Source organism: Pocillopora damicornis, chromosome 12 (genome assembly GCF_964200805.1).
Source record: "Pocillopora damicornis chromosome 12, jaPocDami1.2, whole genome shotgun sequence".
Classification (NCBI taxonomy): domain Eukaryota; kingdom Metazoa; phylum Cnidaria; class Anthozoa; order Scleractinia; family Pocilloporidae; genus Pocillopora; species Pocillopora damicornis.
The window spans coordinates 17,048,240-17,071,292 of NC_142681.1; the positions used below are offsets into that span (position 1 = coordinate 17,048,240).

Below are 23,053 nucleotides of genomic sequence, written 5' to 3' on the forward strand. Positions count from 1 at the left end.
CTAAAGCGTAATGCAGCTTTACAGCTAGTAATTTATTGGCGTAATTTCTAGAAGCATGCAGACCGTTTCAAATTTACCAATCAGCGCTTGGCTTGGTTTTGAACCGCGGTGGGCTGCCACGGGAAGTTGCTGCACTGTATGGTAAATTTGAAACGGCCTGCATACTTTAAATTCCTGACTTTGGCACTGATCATATTTTAAAAGCTATATTCGTCATTTCAGCATCGATTTTCTTGGAAAATGTTGGAGGGATGAAGCTCAAATTTGGCAAAGAGATAGAGCAACACCTCATCGATCACAACGGTCGCCAGTTAGGAGAGATTTTCAGTATTTTGGCAATAATTCCAGCTTGTAGGGGAGGAAGTTGCGGCTGGCGGCCATCAAGTTGCAAGCCTTGTCTCCCTTTCTTTGTCTCCTTTTGTTGTTTCGTACACTTCTTGACGTTGTTATTCGTTTCGTTGTTACTGACCTGACTTTACTTTTCCGTGATCGAAGTTAAACGGAAGGAAGTCGTCACCGCGAGCAGTGAACGTTATTCGTGCAAAACTTTGAAAGCTTTTAGAACGAACGATATCGTTTCAGTGAAAAAAGGTAAATTTACGCCTTAAGGTGGGCAAAGACTTGAACGGCTTGATGCTGCTTGAGAAAATCATCATGCACCGCAAAGCCGAGGTCGTTTTAAGTTTAGGGAATGGACTTAAAACAGCAATCTATGATCGGGATCGGGGTTGGCCGGTATAAGCCGTGGGAATTATGGGATTGAGATAAAATATGAGTCAGAATCGTGGGAATAAATAACTTTATTGGGGACCCTCCTTAAGGCCTTTTTTTGATCTTTTGCGACATCGAAAATTTCAAAAGTTGACAAGCTCACTCCTTGTAACACACTACATGCAGCAAGAAGTCGTTGTATTCCTAAATTGTGATATATTAGGGGTTTGGAAAGTATTTAATTTTGATATGTGTTTATTCAAAGGTTCACCATAATTTCTCAAACTCAAAATTTTGGTGATTTTGGAAGCGTGACAGGAGAATTATCCAAATTAGTCTGTTGAGCAACCTCCGACCGTTTATATTGGTAGCTTCATAAATCTTAGATTTGAACCATTTTAAAAAGAAAATATAGTAGGAAAGAGCCTTTAGAACAAACTGATTGATACTTTAATCAGCCGTTTAACATTTTAGACTACGAGCAGCCCTCCTTTTCGGCGAAGCATGCCTATGTTTTATTTGTGTATTAGAGAGGTTTTTCAGATGGCTGATGTACGTGTTTAACCCAACACCAGCAGTTACAAAAAACGCACAAATTTGTCCACATTCAGTTTTTAATTCATATCTCAACAAATATTTACAGGAATAACACCTACAATATGTCATTTTAAAGTGTATAGAATGGGCTTCTCAGGAAAAAAAAATTCATCATTGAAACCCAGGACTTTCCTAAAAAGTAAAATTTAAAACACAAAATAAGTAAGACATAGTGTAAAACTTGAGGTCAAAAGTCACTTTTCCTCACAGGTATAGGTTACTCAAGATTAATTGACAACAGAAGTTAATTATTGACATATCAGCAACATTTCCTGAAAATCTGAAAGAAAAAGAATAAATAATGAATTTTTTATGAATTTTTATGTGCACCCATGTCATTCCAAAAAAATTAGCAAAAATTTATCCACATTCAGTTTTCAATTCATATCTCAACAAATATTTACAGGAATAACACCTACAATATGTCATTTTAAAGTGTATAAAATGGGCTTCTCAGGAAAAAAAAAATTCATCGTTGAAACCCAGGACTTTCCTAAAAAGTAAAATTTAAAACATAAAATAAGTAAGACATAGCGTAAAACTTGAGGTCAAAGTAATTTTTCCTCACAGGTATAGGTTACTTAAGATTAATTGATAGCAGAAGTTAATTAATACATGTAAATTAGAGGTGGAAAATGCGATATTGTGTTTGCATATGGAAGACTTTAGCCTGTTAGCGTCAGTAAGTAAAGAAAGAATAAAAAAAACATCGAATCGGCAAATGACAGGAGTATAAATTTATTTCGTCGAGAAATAAAAAGAAGTCTACAAATGAGCGGTGTCAGGGATTATTGTCGTTTCGGTTTACATCGTAAAGTGATTGGTCAAGAATTTTGCTCCATCTGTCAGCTACTCGGAAGCAAATTAAAGCCAGTCGCCACTTTGTTAATAAATCAACAAAATGATTCTCCTAAATTTTTCTCTCTAAATAATCTCCTGGTTGAAGTTTGTCCACTATTGCAAATAGAGAATCTTGAATTCAGGCTGTATTGAAAAAGCAGAACCCTGAAATTGTGTAGATAAGTCAGAATACTCCATTTAAATTTTGTGTCATTATACTTGACGAAGGCTGTTGTCACGAGGTTCTGTATGTTATGCAACCATATATATGTGTGTGCAATCATATAAATGCAAATGGCACTGTTTGCAATTAGGTGAGAAGGGCCCTCCTAGACGCATTCAAACGAAGGGTGCTGAGTTGTTTTTTTTTAATCTACTGTCCCAGGTGACTTTAGCTTAGTGTGGATGACAATCTAATGTTTGACCATTTAAATGAAAGCTACGGCGTATTACTTTAATGAGGTACAGTTTATTATGCGGCACAATTATGGTTCTGGCCTTAACAGTACTTCCATGTATACTGTTTATAAAGAACCACTAATTAATTCCAAATTTAAAGTCTATCGATGAAACTCTAGCGTTTGACCATTCAAATGAAAGCCACCGAGAAGTTTTTTCATGCGTTTCAGTTCATTATATCCTTCAAGGTGGTTTTAACCACAAACCTTTGAGTTAAGCGGGCCGTAGAGTGATAGACAGAAATAAATTGACTAATCATAGTCCACTCACTAACCAAGAGATATAATAATTTTAGTTATCTAAAGCGGGGCATAACAGTTTATGTTTATGTTTCTGAACGAAACAGTTACGCCTTTCAATTTTTTGTAACAAATACTTTATAAAAATTGCTTCACGAATTTGTGCGAAAAAGATTTGTTTAAATCGAACCCAGCCAATACCACTATAAGCTTTTGTGTTCCCCATGAACTGCCCGTTCAAATTGGAGTTGTGACAATCGTTTAAGCTTTTGTGTTCCCCATGAACTGCCTGTTCAAATTGGAGTTGTGACAATCGTTAAACCGCCATCCCCCAGTCAGGTCATTTGAGCAGCTTTTCGGTGAACTGGAAGGCGGCCAACTTGCGATAGAGCGACATCTCTGAAAATCACAACATCAACTGAACGGTATGGTGTAATCGTGATATAATAACGGCGCACCTAGGAGGTTTGATAAAAACAGAAAGAGTTAAGGCTTGCACTTTTAAAGAAGTCATCACTATGCTTGAGTAGCAAGCTTTCCGACTTTTTCCCCGGGGGGAGGGGGGGCAAGACAAGTCTCTTTGCAACTACAATGACTTGAAATAAAATGACGAGGCTTCTATGGAAAAAAAGAAAAAACGTGACGAAAAGTTTTTCCTCTCTTTCCTTATCTCAGGTTTTTTCAGTATGTTATTAAAGTAAACAGCTGTTGTCTTTTCTTTCTAATCTCTCGAGCGTTTCTTATAACGATGCCCTTTTCGTTAATTTGAATACCAAACATGAAGATTTGACGAATACTAAAAGTGATATGACTGCATGCAATTATTCAAATCAACGCAAATGGCATTGTCAGTAACTCTAGAATGAAAACAAAATACAACAGCTGTCAACTTCGAATTCATACGTCGAGCGTGACACAAAACCGGTACGACTAAGGGTAATATTTCGCAGTCTCTTCACTTCACTCAAAGTACATCGCCTCATTATTTTATCAAGAGAAATTTCGAAGACATTCTATCCTGTAACTTTCTAGATAATAAGATCTACCTTCGAGTTAGTGTCCACGAGGTGTAATATTAAAGAGTACTCTTGATTCCCCAAGCCGCACCACGTCATTGATAGCAGGAACTGTTTTCAAATTAAGTACAAAAGTTAAGAGTATATTACAAGTTAATCTGAAGAAAAGCGGATATAACTCATTCAATTCAACTGATTTCAGAGCTCTTTTTGTTAACAGTGTAATAGCACAGCTGATAAATCACTGATAAACATAGGGGCATCATAACTTTAAAATGGCTGCATTTGATTGGCTGAGGTACGCTTTGGGTGTTTTTTTTTTCAATATATAATTTTCAATACCTTTGTGAATCATTTTATATGGAAAAAGATACTTCGTTCTGTTTTTCGTCAAAAGATATTCCGCATACGTACCTCAGAGGAGCTTCTTTTCCAGTTTCAGGCAGTTTAACACGACATTAATATTGTGGTTCGACATTAATTAATCGCCATTATCTCTGCATAATATCTCTCTCAGCTCGATTGACACAAATGACCACTTCCTTGTATCAAAAATAGCCTTCAAGTGAAATTTTTTCTTTCTAGCGATAATCTTTGTCCCAACACACTTACTAAGAAAGCAGTTGAACGCTAGATCATCATGGCTGAATCAAACTGTGGAATATTACTCAAGAGTTACCCCAAAATCTCCGAGTTTGAAAATCTCATTTTTTATCGTAAACTGTGTTTTCAACAGTTTCATCCGCTACACAGCAACCATGTTAAACTTTGCCACAATCTATGTGCAAAAACGTCTGCGTAGCCGAAACCTTTCAAAAGTGATCCACTTCAGTTCATGAACACCCGCACTTAGCTCAGATACGACATTTTATCAAACAATAATTCTGAATCAAGCGCTTAAACGATGTAAATTAAATGAGGGTTGGTCTAAAAATTGTGCGCATGAGAATACTCCATCTGAATCTTGTGCCACTATACTAGACCAAAAGTGTTATATGGTGCTATGCATTATGCAACCATCTATATGTGCAATCATATGAATGCAGACGACTAGGTGACCGATTCCGAGAACACCTTCGCAACGTAGAAAGAAATGACAGGGACGCATCCAAACCAGTCGCTAAACACTCTAATCTCCCTAAGTATTCTATAGAACATGTGGCAGTTCCCGGCCTTCCCCTACATTTAGGCAGCTCGGAAAGGCACAAAACACTAGAACAAAAATTTATCTTCCAAATCGGCACTCTTAATCCCCACGCTATCAACGAGTGCTTTTAATTCAACTAATTTATTTTTGTTTTCTCGTCACCATATTCCCATCAATAGCAGGGTTCTCCCTAGTTTTCAGCACAACAGGTAAGGGACCTTTTCAAACCAGTAAAGCACATTTGCAGCTTCAGGCGGCTGATCATTCTCAACTTTGTCATTTCCTAAAGCATACAGTACATCGCGCCTATCAAAAATTCTCTATCGAAAAATTCATAATGTGAACGATACACCTTTATGTTCAGAGGTTGAACAAAACAAAGTAAAATTTTGTTTAAAAGCATTATATTTGACTATGCCCTTTCCAAACTGCTTATAACGTAATGTTTGAATTCTGTCAATGTCCTTTTCCACTTGAGTGACAGGTCTAAGGAATTCCAAAGTTTGACATTCCTAAATCAAACTGTTCTATGTTCTGTGATGGATCTGTACAGGGAGATCTGAGGAATCTGGGCGTTCCCTGTGGATCGATCTGTAGCAACTGACTTTAGTGAAAATTTCCAAAAGTGCGTTAACTTTATGCATCACTAATTTTCTCTTATAATGGCAGAGAGAACTAAAGTGGGCCTTAACGCTTAATTTGCAATCCGGATGTCTGTGGCCTGACTCTAGCCAGCCTCCTCCTGGGAGCGAGTTTGGAGTCTGACGTCATGGTTTGTACATAGCCAACTGGTCTTCCGCCGACTGAAGTTAGTGAGAAGCTACGTCATGTAATTTGAGGTCTTTTCTGACAAAAAAAAGCAAGGATGGCCGAGAACATTGATTGATTGGTGCAAGGTACAATTAAAAAAATGTGAAAATTAATACTAAATTTTTCAAAACGGACTAAATGTCTGAGTAAAAGACATAGAGCTCCTTGTACTTTGTGTAATTAGCATAAAATGTCTAACCTTCTGTCTTTGCCTAAGTAAATAAGTACTTGGGGTTGCTATTGCTAATGTTGAGACTTTTTGTCGAATGAACAACCATCAAGTCTATTCGACTTAACTTTATTCTTTATATTAGAAACCGCACAACTTAATTCTGAAAGTCTATGCGTGATCGCAAGTAAATAAAGGCTCTGTTCAAAGATTTATCTTTAGTAAAAACACTGATTAACTCGTGGCCCTTATTACATTATAAAGTGACCTAAAAATCGGTTTTATATTTAATTCACGAGCTATACACTTCACAAGGTTAAAAATTTATAATCCCTTCGACAAATATATTAAAAATACATACATTAACTAATGGCATAACCTTGAAATTATATTTCAAGTAGCGAGGAAGACTTCTGCATGGTCATTAATAAATTTCTCTTACAAATGTGCTTGGAACTAGCAACTGATACTTTTTTATGCTTGTCTCTATAGTACATCATTGTGTAGTTTTCCTAACCGTTAAAGTTCATCTTACGGTATAGCTTTCTAAAAAAACAACAACTACTACTACATAACTAGGTCTTTATATACATTCACAAAGTGTTCTGGAACATTCCAAAAGCTTACAAAAGAACTATTTTAATAGTATTACGTAATAATTGCGTGACTTGATGACATGTATTAGAAAGTTCTATGGTACGCATATCACCATGACTAAGCAGTCTGGAGATTTCTGAAAGCTTATATTTACAACAACAATTACTTATAACAAATGCTATTCTCTAAACCGATTGACAATACCTCGCATTATGTCCATGAGAGTGCGACGAATGGGTCCCATCTTCCAGCAGTATATAACAGGGTTCAAAGACGAGTTGAGGAAAACCAAAGTCATTGCATAGGGCCAAGCTTCGTTTAAAGAGATTGGACTTAAAGTAGGAGCCAGGGGAAAAAAAGGAGAATATAGGAAGGCAAGTAACAAATCAAGAACACGATACATACATAAAATGTTCCAAGAGCTGACTTTCTAAGCTTCAAAAAGTTTGATAAGTCGCCATTTTGAACTTCCTTATGTACTTCTTGGATTTGAAGGCCTTCAATCTGGATTTTGTGTCGCTTTAAGACTATTTAAATCCTCCAGTAGACAATTACCACCAGAATGAGGCAAGCAGTCATGTTTACGATCCTTATGACTCGTAAGATGAAAAACGATGGAACCCAAAAGACACTAGAAGAAATAATTGCGCCTAACAGCCATATTGATATGACGGCGGCAATGACGCGCTTGTGAGTCACAAGCTCTTGATATCTGAGATGAAGGTGAACACCTAAGAACCTCTCCCACTTATGGTTGCAACATTTAAGAACGAAGATGCGCAAAAGAAATTGATACCAACGTACAACCCCTTGTAGGAAATGCAGTCGATACGTTTTCGTTTCAAACCGCTGACCATAGTAGAAATGTAGAGCGGTTGGACCAACAGACCAACGCCAACATCGGAGGCAGCCAGGCTCAGTAATAATGTTCTCAAAGGTTTTGGCAACAATGCAGTTTTCCTTATTGCATGGATAGTAACAATGTTCAAAATGATGGTTGTATAACACAAAAAGCTGTTGAAGACACAATTAGCGACAAGTGCCGGACGAGAATCTTTAACATCCGCAGAGGTTCCAGAGAAAAACTCGTTAAGAATGTCGCAAACGTTTTCCGCCATGACAACTGAGCGTTAAAATTACTGTGGCTTCGAAACGGAAAATTTCAAGTCATATGTATCGGTCAATCACAAGCATATAACACAATCGAAGCCATCTGTATGTAAATTCAGGATGTCTTCAACTCTGGCGTTTGAATTTTTGAAAAAGGCATCGAGTATCGCTTTATCTTGGCGTTGATAAGAACTAAAGAAAATTATTTGTTTAATGCTTCAAGATTTATTTTAACTAACATGGGATATATATCTGAAAAATTTATTTGAAAGAAAGCTGTCATAAACATATATTTCATCTATCAAAATGAATATACGAAACATAATAGTCAGTTAAATTAAAAAACGCTTGACATTTGTTTTTTGTCATTAAATTTGCCTGAATACACTGAATACATCTTCAGAGACCGAACATTTTATGGTTGATGAGGGGTGGGGAGAGAGACCAGAATAATTAAAAGGAATAAATTACACACTCGTTTGTGACGGATCTAAGAGGTAATCAGGATGTTAAGCAAACTTACTAAACTGAGATAATACCGACATATTTTCAGTCGTTTTACAGTAGCTTTGGAATATTTTCCGGTGGTGGATTATTACTGATAGCCCTCCCCCCTTATAGACGCCGACCGCGTTCGGCTCTTTCTTTAATCACCTCCTCACAAGACCCGGATCCACTTCAGTTCATGAACAGCTGCACTTAGCTCAGAAAAAGTTTAGCAATGGCCATGTAATATTTTGATATATTTCAACCGCAAAAAATACAGATAAGACATTTATCAAACAATAATTCTGCATCAAGCGCTTAAATACAGGAAGTTTGACTATTGTTTATGCTGACGGCAGACGTAAATTAAATATGTTGGATGGTTTTTTTTGTGACATCAATAGATGTAAATTAAGTGTGAAAAATGCAATATTGTGTTTAGAATATGAAAGAATTTAGCCTGTTAGGCTCAGAAAGTAAAGAAGGAATGAAAAACAACGAATCGACAAATGACAGGACTATAAATTTATTTCGTCCAGAGGTAAAGAGTAGTTTGCAAATGAGCGGTGTCAAAGACAGTCAGGGATTGTATTAGTTTCTCTTTACATCGTAAAGTGATTGGTCGAAAATTTTGCTCCATCTGTCAGCTACTCCGAAGCAATTAGAGCCAGTCGCGACTTTACTAATAGATAGACAAAATAATTTTTCTTAATTTTTCTCTCTAAATAAACTGCTGGTTAAAGTTTGTCCACTATTGTAAATAGGGAATGTTGAATTCAGGTTGTATTGAACCCAAACAATTCAGCGCTTATCTGAATCTTGTGCCATTATACTAAACGAAAAGTGTTTTGTTGTGCTATGCATTATGCAACCATCTACATGTACAATCATATGAATGCTGGCGACAAGGTGACCGACTTCGAGAACACCTTCGCGACATACAAAGAAATGACAAGGACGCATCCAAACCAGTCGCTAAACACTTTAATCTCCCTACTTATTCTATGTAGCACATGGCAGTTCCGGCCTTTCCCTAAATTTAGGCACTTCAGAAAGCCGCAAAACACTAGCACAAAAAATGTATCTTCCAAATCGGCACTCTTAATCCTCACGGTATCAACGAGCGCTTTTGATTCAACTAATTTATTATTGTTTTCTCGTCACCATATTCCCACCGCTAGCGTAGCTCCACTTCCTGCCTATAAACCCACACTCAACCCACAACTCCTTCAAGTATTTGTTTGCTGTGGTAGACAAAAACTAAAAAAAATTTCAAGATAACAACGAAAAAATGAGGATAGACGAGAACAGCGGTGATTGGCGCAGGGTAAAGGTAAAAATTGGCACTAAATTTTTCAAAACGGACCAACCGTCTGAGTGAAAGGCGTAGAGATCCTTTTACTTTGTGCAATTAATATAAAATGCATAACCGTCATTCTTTGCCTGAGTACATAAATGCTCGGGTTTCTATTGACAAGATTAAGAATTTTGGTAGAATGGAGAACCATCAAGTCCAGTCGACTTAATATTATTCTATATTTTAGAAACCGCACAACTGAATTCTGTGATCGCGAGTAAGTAACGGCTTTGTTAAAAGAGGGTTCTATTTAACTGCAGTAAAAACACTGATGAACTCGTGGCCCTTATTACATTATAAAGCGACCTAAAAATAGGTTTGTATTTAATTTACAAGCTATACACTTGACAATGTTATAAATCTATTATCCTATCGACGAATAAAAATACATACATTAGTTGATGACAACCTTAAAATCATATTTTAAGTAACCAGGAAGCTTTCTGGTTATTTATAAATTTCTAATACAAAGTGCGCTTGAAACTAGCAACTGATACTTTCTTATGCTTGACTTTGTAGTACTCTATTGTGTAATTTTCCTAACCGTTAAAGTTCTTGATCTCTCAGTTGTCGTTGACAAATCAAGTTTAAGCTAACGATGGCCAAGGTTCTTATCTTATGCATTGTGAATTGGCATCAGAAACGAACTGTTATTCTCTGAACCGATTGACGATGCCTCGCATTATGTCCATAAGAGTGCGACGAATGGGTTCCATCTTCCAGCAGTATATAACAGGGTTCAAAGACGAGTTGAGGAAAAACAAAGTCCCTATATAGTGCGAAGCTTCGTGTAAAGAGATTAAACTTGAAGGACGAGCCAGAAACAAACAAAAAAGAATATAGAAAGGCAAATAACAAAGCGAAAACACAATACATACGCAGAATGTTCCAAGAGCTGACTTGCGAAGCTTCAAAAAGTTTGATAAGTCGCCATTTTGAACTCCCTGTTCTGCTTCTTGAACTTGAAGGTCTTGAATCTGCTTTTTGTGTTGCTTTAAGACTATATAAATCCTCCAGTAGACAATTACTACCAGAATGAAGCAAACAGTCATAATCACCAACCTTATGACTTGATAAATGATAGCCAATGGAGCCCAAAAGAGATCAGAAGAAATAACTGCGCTAAACAGCCATATTGATATTACCGCTGCAATTACGCGCTTGTGAGTCACAAGCTCTTGATATCTGAGATGAAGCTGAACAGCTAAGAACCTGTCCACACTTATGGTTACAACATTCAAGAGCGAGGATATACCAAAGAAATTGATAGCGGCCAACAATTTCTTGTAGGATATGCAGTCGATACGTTTTTGATTTAACCGGCTGACCAAAGTAGAAATGTAAGGCGGTTGGACCAACAAACCAACACCAACATCGGAGGCAGCCAGGCTCAGTAATAATGTTCTCAAAGGTTTTGGCAACAACGTGGTTTTCCTTATCGCATGGATGGTAACGATGTTCAAAATGATGGTTGTATAAGACAAAAAGCTGTTGAAGACACAATTAGCGACAAGTACCGGACGAAAATCTTCAACATCCGTAGAGGTTCCAAAGAAAAGCTCGTTCATATGGTCGCAAACGTTTTCAGCCACGAGATCTGAGTGTTAAAACTACTGTGGTCCTGATATTTTCCGATTCTGAAAATAGAAAATTTTAAGTCATATGTAGATGTCAGTCACGAGCAAAACGCCATATATCGAAGCCATCTGTACGTACATTCAAGATGTCTTCATCTCTGACATTTGAATTTTTGAAAAAAGCATCGAGTATCGCTTTAACTCGGCGTTAGTTAGAACTAAAGCAAATTATCTGTTTGATGCTTCAAGACATTTTAACTAAACATGGAATTTATAACTGAAAAAAGTTATTTGAAGGAAAGCTGTCATTAACATATCTTTCATCTATCACAATGAATATACGAAACATTAAAGTCAGTTGAAGTAAAGAGCGCTTGACATATACTTCTTTATTATTAAATTCGTCTGAATACACTGAATACATCTTCAGAGATCGAGCATTTTATGGTTGATGAGGGGTGGGGAGAGAGACCCAAATAATTATTACGAATAAATTATGCATTCGTTTGTGGCAGATCTTGGAGGTATTCAGAATGTTCAGCAAACTTACTAAACTGAGATAATACCGGCATATATTTCAGTCGTTTTAGCGTAGCTTGAGAATATTTCTCGGGAGTGGATTATTACAGATAACCCTCCCCTCATTACTGACGACCGCGTTGGGCTCTCTCTTTGACCACCTTCTCACAATCCCCAGATCAACTTCAGTTCATAAACAGCTGCACTTAGCTCAGAAAAAGTTTAGCAATGGCCATGTAATATTTTTACATATTTCAATCGAAAGAAATACAGATAAAACATTTTATCAAACAATAATTCTGCACCAAGCACTTAAACAAAAAGAATACAGGAAGTTTGACTATTGTTTATGCTGATGGCAGATGTAAATTAAGAACGATGGCTCTCTTTTTTCTGACATCAATAGATGTAAATTAAGTGCGAAAAATGCAATATTGTATTTAAAATATGAAAGACTTTAGCCTGGTAGGTTTAGAAAGTAAAGAGGGAATTAAAAACAACGAATCGGCAAATAACAGGACTATAAATTTACTTCTTCCAAAGGGAAAAGAGTAGTTTGCAAATGAGCGGTGTCAAAGACAGTCACGAATTGTATTAGTTTCACTTTACATCGTAAAGTGATTGGTCAAGAGTTTAGCTCCATCTGTCAGCTACTCCAAGGCAATTAGAGCCAGTCGCGACTTTATTAATAGATAGACAAAATGATTTTTCTCTCTAAATAATCTGCTGGTTAAAGTTTTTCCACTATTGCAAAAAGAGAATCTTGAATTTAGGTTGTAATGGAAAAAGCAGAACCCTGAAAATTCAGCGCATAAGAATACTCCATCTGAATCTTGTCCCATTATACTCGACGCAACATGTTATGTGGTGCTATATACTATGCAACCATCTATATGTGCAATCAACCTTTAAACTCTTCACAGTGACCAATTGCAATTTACGTTTTCAACTTAGTTGCTAACACTAAACTACCTATATATACATGCATATATTTATGTATACATAAGTTAAAGAAGAGGACGCATCGATTCCCTGTAACTCTGAGTTTCGCGCCTAAGCGCTCGTCAAACAGAACTTTATTCAACGAAGAACATACCTCCTTATACACAAATTAGATAAGTAGCTAATTAATTCCCCAGCGTGATGATCTAATCTATGCGTGAAATAATTTATATTTAAATTTCTCCAAACGGACTAACCGTCTGAATGAAAGGTGTAGAGCTTCTTGTGCTTTGTGTAATTGGCATAAAATATATAACCTCCTGTCTTTGACTAAGTTAATAAGAGGCCGGGTTACTATTGACAAGGTTGAGACTTTTAGTCGAATGGACAACCATCAAGTCTAGTCGAAGTAATATCATTCTTTAAATCAGAAACTGCATAACTAAATTCTGGAAGTCTATGTGTGATCGCAAGTAAGTAGCGGCTTTATTTGTAGTAAAAACACTGATGAACTCGTGGCCCTTTTTACACTATAAAGCGATCTAAAAATCGGTTTTGTATTTAATTCACAAGCTATACACTTTTCAAAGTTAAAAGTTTACGATCCTATCGACAAGTACAAATACATACATTAATTGATGACAACCTTAAAATCATATTTCAAGTAACAAGGAAGCTTTCTGGTTATTTACATATTTCTCGTACAAAATGCGCTTGAAACAAGCAACTGATACTTTCTTATGCTTGACTCTGTGGTACTCCATAGTGTAACTTTCGTAACCGTTATTTAGGTTCGTCCTCCCTCAGTTTTCCTAAAGTACTTTTGACAAATCAAGTTTGATTTTACCATGGTCGAGACTCTTATTCCATGCATTGGGAATTGGCATCAGAAACGAACCCAGCCAATGCTATTCTCTGACCCGATTGACGATGCCTCGCATTATGTCCATGAGAGAGCGACGAATGGGTCCCATCTTCCAGCAGTATATAACAGGTTTCAAAGTCGAGTTGAGGAAAAATGAAGTCGTTATATACAGCCGAGCTTCATATAAAGAGATCAGACTTATAGGGCGAGCCAGGAATAAAAAAGAAAGAATATAGCAAGGCAAATAACAAATTAAGAACACAATGCATACAAAAAATGTTCCAAGAGCTGACTTTCGAAGGTTCAAAAAGTTTGATAAGTCGCCATTTTGAACTCCCTGTTGTGCTTCTTGGATTTGAAGGCCTTGATTCTGGATTTTGTGTCGCTTTAAGACTATATAAATCCTCCAGTAGACAATTGCCACCAGAATGAGGCAAACAGTCATGTTCACGACCTTTATGACTCGTAAGATGAATAACGATGGAACCCAAAATACACTAGAAGAAATAATTGCGCTTAACAGCCATATTGCTGGTTTTCACGTGACGTCACTAAATTTCAGACTTCAGAACTATTGATCCTCCTGAGATTTTACTTTCATGATGTATTAGAGCAGCTAAAAATTAATATTCAGACAAATTTTCACTCCAAATGGGTTCTTGGTTTAGTGATAGACTACTCTTGAATTTCTAAGCTTTTGCGTGACGTGGCCTTTACATGACGAGCGAGAGAGCTGTTATGTTGGTTTAAAAGGTGACTTATTTAGGGAAATTCAGCTATCTGAACAGTTCTTGTATTAGAATAAAGTATTATTGTTACGTTTATGAGTTCTTAGAGAGATAAATTCACGCTTTTGTAGCAAAACTCAGTGACAGATGTTTCTGCTGGTTTCCGGCCGCCATGTTGGTGCCCATCTAGGTGGGCACCAGCATGGCGGCTCCATACAAATCTCTATAAATTTGGGAAAAACGTTTCTCCTCATATCTTCCGTAAGAAAAATTGCTGTGACCTGAATCTTGGCGAGAGTCTTTACATATCTAGCTTCTTTCTATTTCCAGATTCTAGACTAAATCGATTGAACGGTTTTTATTTTTTATTTTGATCTATTTTGAATGGCGTGACACTGAAAACCAGCAATTGATATGACGGCGGCAATGACGCGCTTGTGAGTCACAAGCTCTTGATATCTGAGATGAAGGTGAACACCTAAGAACCTGTCCACACTTATGGTTACAACATTTAAGAGCGAAGATGTGCAAAAGAAATTGATAACGACGTACAACCCCTTGTAGGAAATGCAGTCGATACGTTTTCGTTTCAAACCGCTGACCATAGTAGAAATGTAGAGCGGTTGGACCAACAGACCAACGCCAACACCGGAGGCAGCCAGGCTCAGTAATAATGTTCTCAAAGGTTTTGCCAGGCTCAGTAATAATGTTCTCAAAGGTTTTGGCAACAACACGGTTTTCTTTATCGCATGGATGGTAACGATGTTCAAAATGATGGTTGTATAACACAAAAAGCTGTTGAAGACACAATTAGCGACAAGTGCCGGACGAGAATCTTCAACATCCGTAGAGGTTCCAAAGAAAACCTCGTTAAGAATGTCGCAAACGTTTTCCGCCATGACAACTGAGCTTTAAAATTACTGTGGCTTCGAAACGGAAAATTTCAAGTCATATGTATCTGTCAATCACAAGCATATAACACAATCGAAGCCATCTGTATGTAAATTCAGGATGTCTTCAACTCTGGCGTTTGAATGTTTGAAAAAGGCATCGAGTATCGCTTTATCTCGGCTTTGGTAAGAACTAAAGAAAATTATTTGTTTAAGTCTTACACTTCTGCTCATGATCTACGACCGCTTGGAATGACGCTTTACCATCTCTTAGCGCAATGACACTGCACACTAGCTGGCATACTTCTCCAGCTTTTTGAACAAACTCAGGAAAGGGGCATTTTTCCCATCAGTCTACTTTGGATTGGATCGCTGCGCTCACTCGTGAACTATCGAGTTAAACACTCGAAGAGAAATTCGTTATCTACGCGCGCCCATGTTTTATGCTTTATTTATGACTCATTTTCCTGGGAAAGTACACAATGTATTACATCATCAACTTCTGGTTTTTCTAAGAATGTCACGCATTAGTAAAAACAACAGATCTATTATAATTTTCCGTTACATGTTTAACATCAACGTCACTCCGTTATTGCAACATCATTATATATGATCAAATATGAAAACATGATGCAGCCGCTCTGCGGTGCCTATATCACCGCCCGAGATCTGACACCATTATTTGACGCCAGGAGGCGTACGCTCTCTAATTGAGTGTCATCATGGTCGTGAATCCAGTAGTGAGTCATTTGCATCCTGTCGCGGTCAAGTGAGCATCTTTAGTGGCAGCGTGAAATATTCAACACTCGCCATCCCCCGCGTTGCTTCTGCACTGCCGCGAGCTAAATTTAAGAAAAATTAAATTGATTGCGGTTGATTGCGGTTAGCGATTGAAAACTAAAATTAAAAAGTCAAATACTTCTATGTCCTGAGACCACAAGAAAAAGAGTTCCCTCTCGCTAATGTGACTCATCGAGTTACAGCTCAGTTCCGCCACCACGGTCTGAGCGAGAGGTCTTTTGTTCTCACCATCCCCTGCTCGAAGCTTAGCTTCTGCGCTGCCGTATGACTTCACGCACTCTACCACAAAAATGCTATCAGAAAGCTTCACGTCATGATGTAAAAATATAATTACCATCGTCTGGAAAGTAGTATACAGAAGTAGAAGTTGTTGTGTCGTTATTATTTTGCCAAGCGTAGCTGGCTCCTACTCTTCTTTTGAAACAATGTAGGTTTAATTAAGTCAACAGCGCAATTGAATATTTACCAGCCCACCACTGGAAAATGAAAATAAGCTGAAATCCATCTCGTAGACAGTTTTTAGAATAAATGATCGTCTTCTTTGCTTTTTTTTTTCCTACGTAAAATAACGAATAAACCACATACTGCTTATTCTTATTCGTCACAGCTCGAGTTTAAAAATTTGCGCAAATTTAGAATAAGGGGATGCCTAATTGCTGTGGTTGAAGGCCTTTGCGAGAGCCTCGTTGATTAAGGTCGAGATTTATCAGGAAATGAAAAATTCGCATCATTTGCATCATTTTTAAGTTAAAACGTGTTTTCTTTCCGCTCCTTTACTCAACTTACACGCCAAACAACTTATATTCCACCACTGACCGTGGAAACAACGTCCAAAGTCCGATCGGAACACACCCAATCATTGCACTACATGATCATTAGGCAATTGTGTACGTGCGTGAATTGTATTCCACCAATCAAATTGCATTTTGCCAAATTCGATTTCGCTTCATCACGTGTCATTTCCTTGTAAACAACCTGCTTTTAATTAACTATTCTAAATACATTTCCCAACCCTACTGAAAACAATTCACATGTAGCTAATTTACATGTGCTTGAATTGTATTTCACCAATCAAATTGCATTTTGCCAAATTAGACTTCGCTTCATCACGTGTCATTTCCTTGTAACAACCTGCATTTAATCACGTATTCTAAGGGCATTGTCCAACCCCACTAAACAAAAATCACATGGAACTAAATGATACTGATAGTAAACGTTTCACGCAATTCTCCCGCGTTTTGAGTTTTTCTTCGAATAAAATTGGCTTTTAGCTACTTTGGAGTTAATCTAATTGCATGTCAATTCTTTTTCAACAACCTGTATTTGATCACGTATTTCACACACTGAGGGCAAAGTCCAGATAAGCAACAACCAATCTAGGAGCCCTCTTTGAATTATCCTTTTCTCATTTAAATGTATCTTCACTTATTCAAGATCGCAATATATCTTTGGTAATGGTCTATTAGAAATACAACTGAATTTCAGTTTCCTTTTCGTAGTAAAAATTACGTGAAATTAGGTCACCAACTGTAAACCAATAATTTTGATTTTCTCTCTTTCAACGGAACGGCAGTAAGCTTAGTCTCTTTTGCAACCGTTATTTGGTGTCATCACGCAACGTGCATTCTCTCCAACGGAGAATAGATGGCGCTGTGTGACAAGACGAAGCAACCACTGCAAGGGGAGACATCAATAAGTTTTGCACCGAGGCTTTTTATCTTTGCTTAGAAGTATTTGGACAATAGAGACAATAGACTTCAAAATACCTGAGTGAGTTCAGATTACGTATTCTTAAGGTAAAAAAGTAATGCGATGTTTTCGTCCGTTTGAAAGTTATGTTCTCTTTCTGACACAAAAATGAAACGTTAGGGATACAAAAATGAGACATTAGGTACGCAAGGTGCTCCATCTCAACCCGTTTAGCCAAAAAGATAACTCTTGCATGCTACGCATACCTACGTTTTCATTTTGAGCCCCAACGCCAACGCACTTTACGATTGTCATTCGGAGATTGTAGATCTTTTTATTTTCGTTCATTATCTAGGTCAGTTAAGGCCTATTGGGTTTTTTTGATAAACAAAATAATACATGGTTGCCTGTAGATATGAAATTTCTTCTCTCGTGTGCAACTCGACATCTAACTCGTTCGCTGCGCTCACTCGTGGGTTATTGAGTCAAACACTCGAAGATAAATTTCTTATCTACGCACGCCCGTGTATTATCATTCTCTATTTATGACTCAATTCCTCGGGAAAGTCCACAGCATATTATATCATCAACTTCTGGTTTTTCTGAGAATGCCACGCAATGAGGAGTCGTTTGCATCCTGTCGCGGTCGAGTGAACATCTTTGGTGGTAGCAAGAAATTTTTGGTGCTCGCCATCCCCAGCTGTAGGCATTGTTTCTGCGCTGCTTTGAGCTAAATTTTAGAAAAATTAAATCTATCAAATGAAAACCATTAAATAGAAAAATTTGATACTTCTATGTCGTGGCACCAGAAAGAGTACCCTCTCGCTAATGTGACTCATCGAGTTACAGCTCAGTTCCGCCACCTCGGTCTGAGCGAGAGGTCTTTTAATTTCACCGTCCCCTGCTCGAAGCTTAGCTTCAGCGATGCCGTGTAACTTCACTCACTCTACCACAGAAATGCTATTAGAAAGCTCCACGACATGATGTAAAAATATAATTACCATCGTCTGGAAAGTAGTATACAGAGTTGGCTCAGTTCTGAGATAAGTTTTGCCAAAATTGATCTTGAGCCGCCAACTCTTATACAACTCAAAAGGTCGAAAAATTTAACGTTTTTCTCTAAGAATCTGTTACAGATGATAAAGAAATGAAAGATTAGTCTTTCCCATTTATATGTAAGTAAAGAATATGAAAGGTTCGCAGATTGATTTTTCCTTTTAGTATTTGATAAATGGTGAACTTAAATGGTGAACTGTCCTGGCTCAACTTAAACACTGAAGAATACCGTTTCTGGTGAGGTGGTTGCACACTGATGTTCCAAGGAGGTAATGTTTTATTAGGGGATATAAAAGCTAAGGTTAGCCAGCAGAGAATAACTAAATCGCTAAAGGGGGCTCACTGAAAGTGAAATCCTTTCTAAGTTAAATTTAGAATAAAAAAGTCTTTCAGAGGGATTACCTTTGAAATATTATGCAATTTGTCACTCAGATTGATCTTATCTTTTATTTAAATTAAAAAAAAACGTTATGTCCATTAAATGACACACACTCAAGGAAATATCCAATTGACTAGCTTAATGGGAAAAGAGTCCCCCATGCGTGATCTTGCGTAACACAATGTTCGGCGTAATTAGCATGATAAGTTGATCAGCATAACTTCTCAGAAATCAAGCCCTTAAAATATTAGCTATTTGAAACTGATCCTTCTATCCTGACGGACGCCGTTCGTGTTAAGTCACCTTTTGAAGAAGTCATCAAAATATCCTCAGCCTTGTAAAACTTTGCAAGTTTAACGGGCTTTTAAGGACGAATTCAACGCTCCATCGTTGACGAAACGTCGTTTTAAGGTGAGCTCTTAAATAATTTATAAAATTAAGCGGATTTTTGTCTCATCCACCCGTGTTTCATCAGTAACAGTGTGAGTTTGTATTAAACTATCGCTATTAAACTATCGCTCTGACGAAGGGCTAACGCTCGAAACGTCAGCTTCTTTACCCTTTACGGTGGCTAATTTACGTTTTCAACCCAGTTGTTAACACTAAATTACCTGAGTTTGTAGTAACTAAGAAAAACGTATTACATTGTAGAAAACAAGACAATCCAGTATGATGCATGAGGTTTTGGTTTCAAATAGGTCTTTCAGTAGAGTCAACAACACAATAGGCCATATGATTGCAGACAAAGACACGTTATGAAAATGTTATCGATCAAAAGTGTTGTGTTTAGCGAGAACCGAGTAAACTGAGTGTTACGAGATAATCTGAAACCCGTTTGCTTTTGATTTTGAATATGAATTATTGAGCACGTGTTATATTCTGTGCACATCGTTGAAATGGAGAGAAGAACCAGTTGTTATAAACGCATGCTTCGAGTGAAAGATGTTGTGAACCTCACCTTGCTTATTAAATAATATAAAACTTGGCAGGCATTTTCAGTCAGAGAAAAAAATGAGGCGACAAATCAAACTACGAATTCTTCAAGACACCATTTCATTTCTTGTATGATTCGTTGCATTTCCATAGCGTCTCTGACATTATACCTAGGGCGCAGTTTCCTACGCCACTTGCGTTGCTTTAGCGTTATTTGCAGTTTTTTTTTTTGCCGTTTTGTCAATTAAGTTTTAGCGAAAGATTTTAGGCTGTGTAAGAAACAATAACTTCGAATCGTCGCCGGATACTCATTTTTCATTTGCTGTGATTATCCCGTACAATGAATACAAGTAATCTGAACGCATACAAGTTGTTGTGCCATTATTATTTTGCCAAGCGTACTAGGTGGCCCCGACAGTTTTTCTGAAACAATTTAGGTTTAATTAAGTCAACAGCGCAATTATATGAATATTTACCAGCACACCACTGGAAAATGAAAATAAGCTGAAATCCATCTCGTAGACAGATTTTAGAATAAATGATCGTCTTCTTTGCTTTTTTTTCCGACGTAAAATAACGAATAAACCACATGCTGCTTGTTCTTGTTGGTCACAGCTCGAGCTCAAAAAAAATTGGCGCAAATTTAGAATAAGGGGATGCCTAATTGCAATGGTTGAAGGCCTTTGCGAGAGCCTCGTTGATTAAGGTCGAGATTTATCGGGATATGAAAGGTTCGCAACATTTGCATCATTTTTAAGTTAAAACGTGTTTTTTATCCGCTCCTTTGCTCAACTTACACGCCAAACAACTTTTACTCCATCACTTACCGTGGAAACAACGTCCAAAGTCCGATCGGAACACATCCAATCATTGCACCATATGAACATAGGTAATTTTTCACGTGCTTGAATTGTATTCCACCAATCAAATTGCATTTTGCCAAATTAGACTTCGCTTCACCACGTGTCATTTCCTTGTAGCAACCTACATTTAATCACGTATTCTAACCGCTTTGTCCAACCTCACTAAACAAATATTACATGGAACTAAATTCTACTGATAATAAATGTTTCACGCAATTCTCCCGTATTTTGGCTTTTTCTTCGAATAAAATTGGCTTTTAGCTACCTTGGAGTTAAATTAATCGCGTGTCAATTCCTTTTCAACAACCTGTATTTGATCACGTATTTCACACACTGAGGGCAAAGTCCAGATAAGCAACAACCAATCTAGGAGCCCTCTTTGAATTATCCTTTTCTCATTTAAATGTATCTTCACTTATTCAAGATCGCAATATATCTTTGGTAATGGTCTATTAGAAATAAAACTGAATTTCAGTTTCCTTTTCGTAGTAAAAATTACGTGAAATTAGGTCACCAACTGTAAACCAATAATTTTGATTTTCTCTCTGTCAGAGAAACGGCAGTAAGCTTAGTCTCTTTTGCAACCGTTATTTGGTGTCATCATGCAACGTGCATTCTATCCAACGGAGAATAGATGGCGCTGTGTGACGAGACCAAGCAACCACTGCAAGGGGAGACATCAATAAGTTTTGCACCGAGGCTTTTTGTCTTTGCTTAGAAGTATTAAGACAATAGAGACAATAGACCCCAAAATACCTGTGTGAGTTCAAATGAATTAGGTTTTTTACTTACTCTTAAGGTAAAAATGTATTGCGGTGTTTTCGTCCGTTGAAAGTTATGTTCTCTTTCTGACACAAAAATGAAACGTTAGGTACGCAAGATGCCCCATCTCAACCCGCTTAGCCAAAAAGATTACTCTTGCATGCTACGCATACCTATGTTTTCATTTTGAGCCCCAGCGCCAACGCACTTTACGATTGTCATTCGGAGATTGTAGATCTTTTCAGTGAAGGCCTACTGGGTTTTTGTGATAAACAAAATAATACATGGTTGCCTGTAGATATGAAATTTCTTCTCTCGTGTTCAACTCGACATCTAACTCGTTCGCTGCGCTCACTCGTGAGTTATTGAGTTAAACACTCGAAGAGACTTTTTTTTTTTATCTACGTGCGCCCGTGTTTTATCATTCTCTATTTATGACTCAATTCCTCGGGAAAGTCCACAGCGTATTACATCATCAACTTCTGGGAATGCCACGCAATGGGGAGTCGTTTGCATCCTGTCGCGGTCGAGTGAACATCTTTGGTGGTAGCAAGAAATTTTTGATGCTCGCCATCCCCAGCTGTAGGCGTTGTTTCTGCGCTGCTTTGAGCTAAATTTCAGAAAAATTAAATCCATCCGATGAAAACCATTAAATAGAAAAATTTGATACTTCTATGTCGTGAGACCACCAGAAAGGGTACCCTCTTGCCAATGTGACTCATCGAGCCACCGCGGTCTGAGCGAGAGGTGACTTTTATTCTCACTATCCTCTGCTCGAAGCTTGGCTTGCCAAAATTGATCTTGAGCCGCCAACTCGAATACAACTCAAAAGGTCTAAAAAGCTAACGTTTTCTCTAAGAATCTGTTACTGATGATAAACAAAATGAAAGATTAGTCTTTCTCATGTATAAGGTTCGCAGATTAATTTTTCCTTTTAGTTTTTGATAAATGGTGAACTCTCCCGGCTCAACTTCAACACAAAAGAATTCCGTTTCTGGTGAGGTGGTTGCACACTGATGTTCCAAGGAGGTAATGTTTTTAGAGGGGATATAGAGGCTAAGGAGGGCTCACTGAAAGTGAAATCCTTATCAAGTTAAATTTAAAGTAATTTAAAGGATTACCTTTGAAATATTATGCAATTTGTCACTTTTTTTAAATAAAAAAAAAACGCCATATCTATTTTATGACACACACCCAAGGAAATATCCAATAGATTAGCTTAATGGGAAAAGAGACTCCCTTGCGTGATCTTGCGTGACACAATGTTCGGCGTAATCAGCATGAAAAGTTGACCAGCATAATTTCTCAGAAATCAAGTACACTGAAATAGTGAGCTGAAGTCAGGCCGAGAGCATACACCTATTTGAAAATAGGTTGTCATCAGGCGATGGGTGATAGGTCATTCCAAGACGGAAAGGAATCATGGGTATACAACTTAGTAAATAGGTCTTACTGAGTTTTGTACATTTGTTTTTTAACTGGATAACTGTTTTTCTGTATAGTATTCTGTT

General features: G+C 37.4%; 2 protein-coding genes, 2 long non-coding RNA genes and 1 pseudogene across 5 annotated transcripts in view; 2 read left to right on the forward strand and 3 right to left on the reverse strand.

The window, feature by feature from the left end:
• Positions 1-3,783: 3,783 nt before the first annotated feature.
• LOC149036760 (alpha-2C adrenergic receptor-like) lies at positions 3,784-11,253 on the reverse strand. The gene is made up of 2 exons (XM_089188865.1): positions 10,417-11,253; positions 3,784-3,973 (listed from the first exon to the last, which is right to left on the reverse strand). The coding sequence occupies exons 1-2, from the start codon at positions 11,104-11,106 to the stop codon at positions 3,875-3,877; spliced, it is 789 nt and encodes a 262-aa protein (XP_089044991.1). The 5' UTR covers positions 11,107-11,253; the 3' UTR covers positions 3,784-3,874.
• Positions 11,254-14,723: 3,470 nt separating this feature from the next.
• LOC149036761 (uncharacterized) lies at positions 14,724-15,608 on the forward strand. Its single transcript, XR_016181497.1, has 2 exons — positions 14,724-14,854; positions 14,888-15,608. It is a non-coding gene; the product is annotated as an uncharacterized LOC149036761 (long non-coding RNA).
• Positions 15,492-16,746, reverse strand: LOC149036762 (uncharacterized). The gene is made up of 2 exons (XR_016181498.1): positions 16,677-16,746; positions 15,492-15,901 (listed from the first exon to the last, which is right to left on the reverse strand). It is a non-coding gene; the product is annotated as an uncharacterized LOC149036762 (long non-coding RNA).
• A 2,371-nt stretch (positions 16,747-19,117) lies between these two features.
• The window catches only part of LOC113664145 (putative ATP-dependent RNA helicase DDX60), a 31,253-nt gene continuing 27,317 nt past the window's right edge, over positions 19,118-23,053 (forward strand). Inside the window, exon 1 of one of the 2 annotated variants that reach the window (XM_089188870.1) lies at positions 19,118-19,395. The gene's annotated coding sequence lies outside the window, so the exon portion shown is untranslated. The remainder of the gene's footprint in view (positions 19,396-23,053) is intronic. The other variant, XM_089188869.1, reaches the window with a different exon arrangement.
• The window catches only part of LOC149036763 (uncharacterized), a 386,542-nt pseudogene continuing 385,498 nt past the window's right edge, over positions 22,010-23,053 (reverse strand).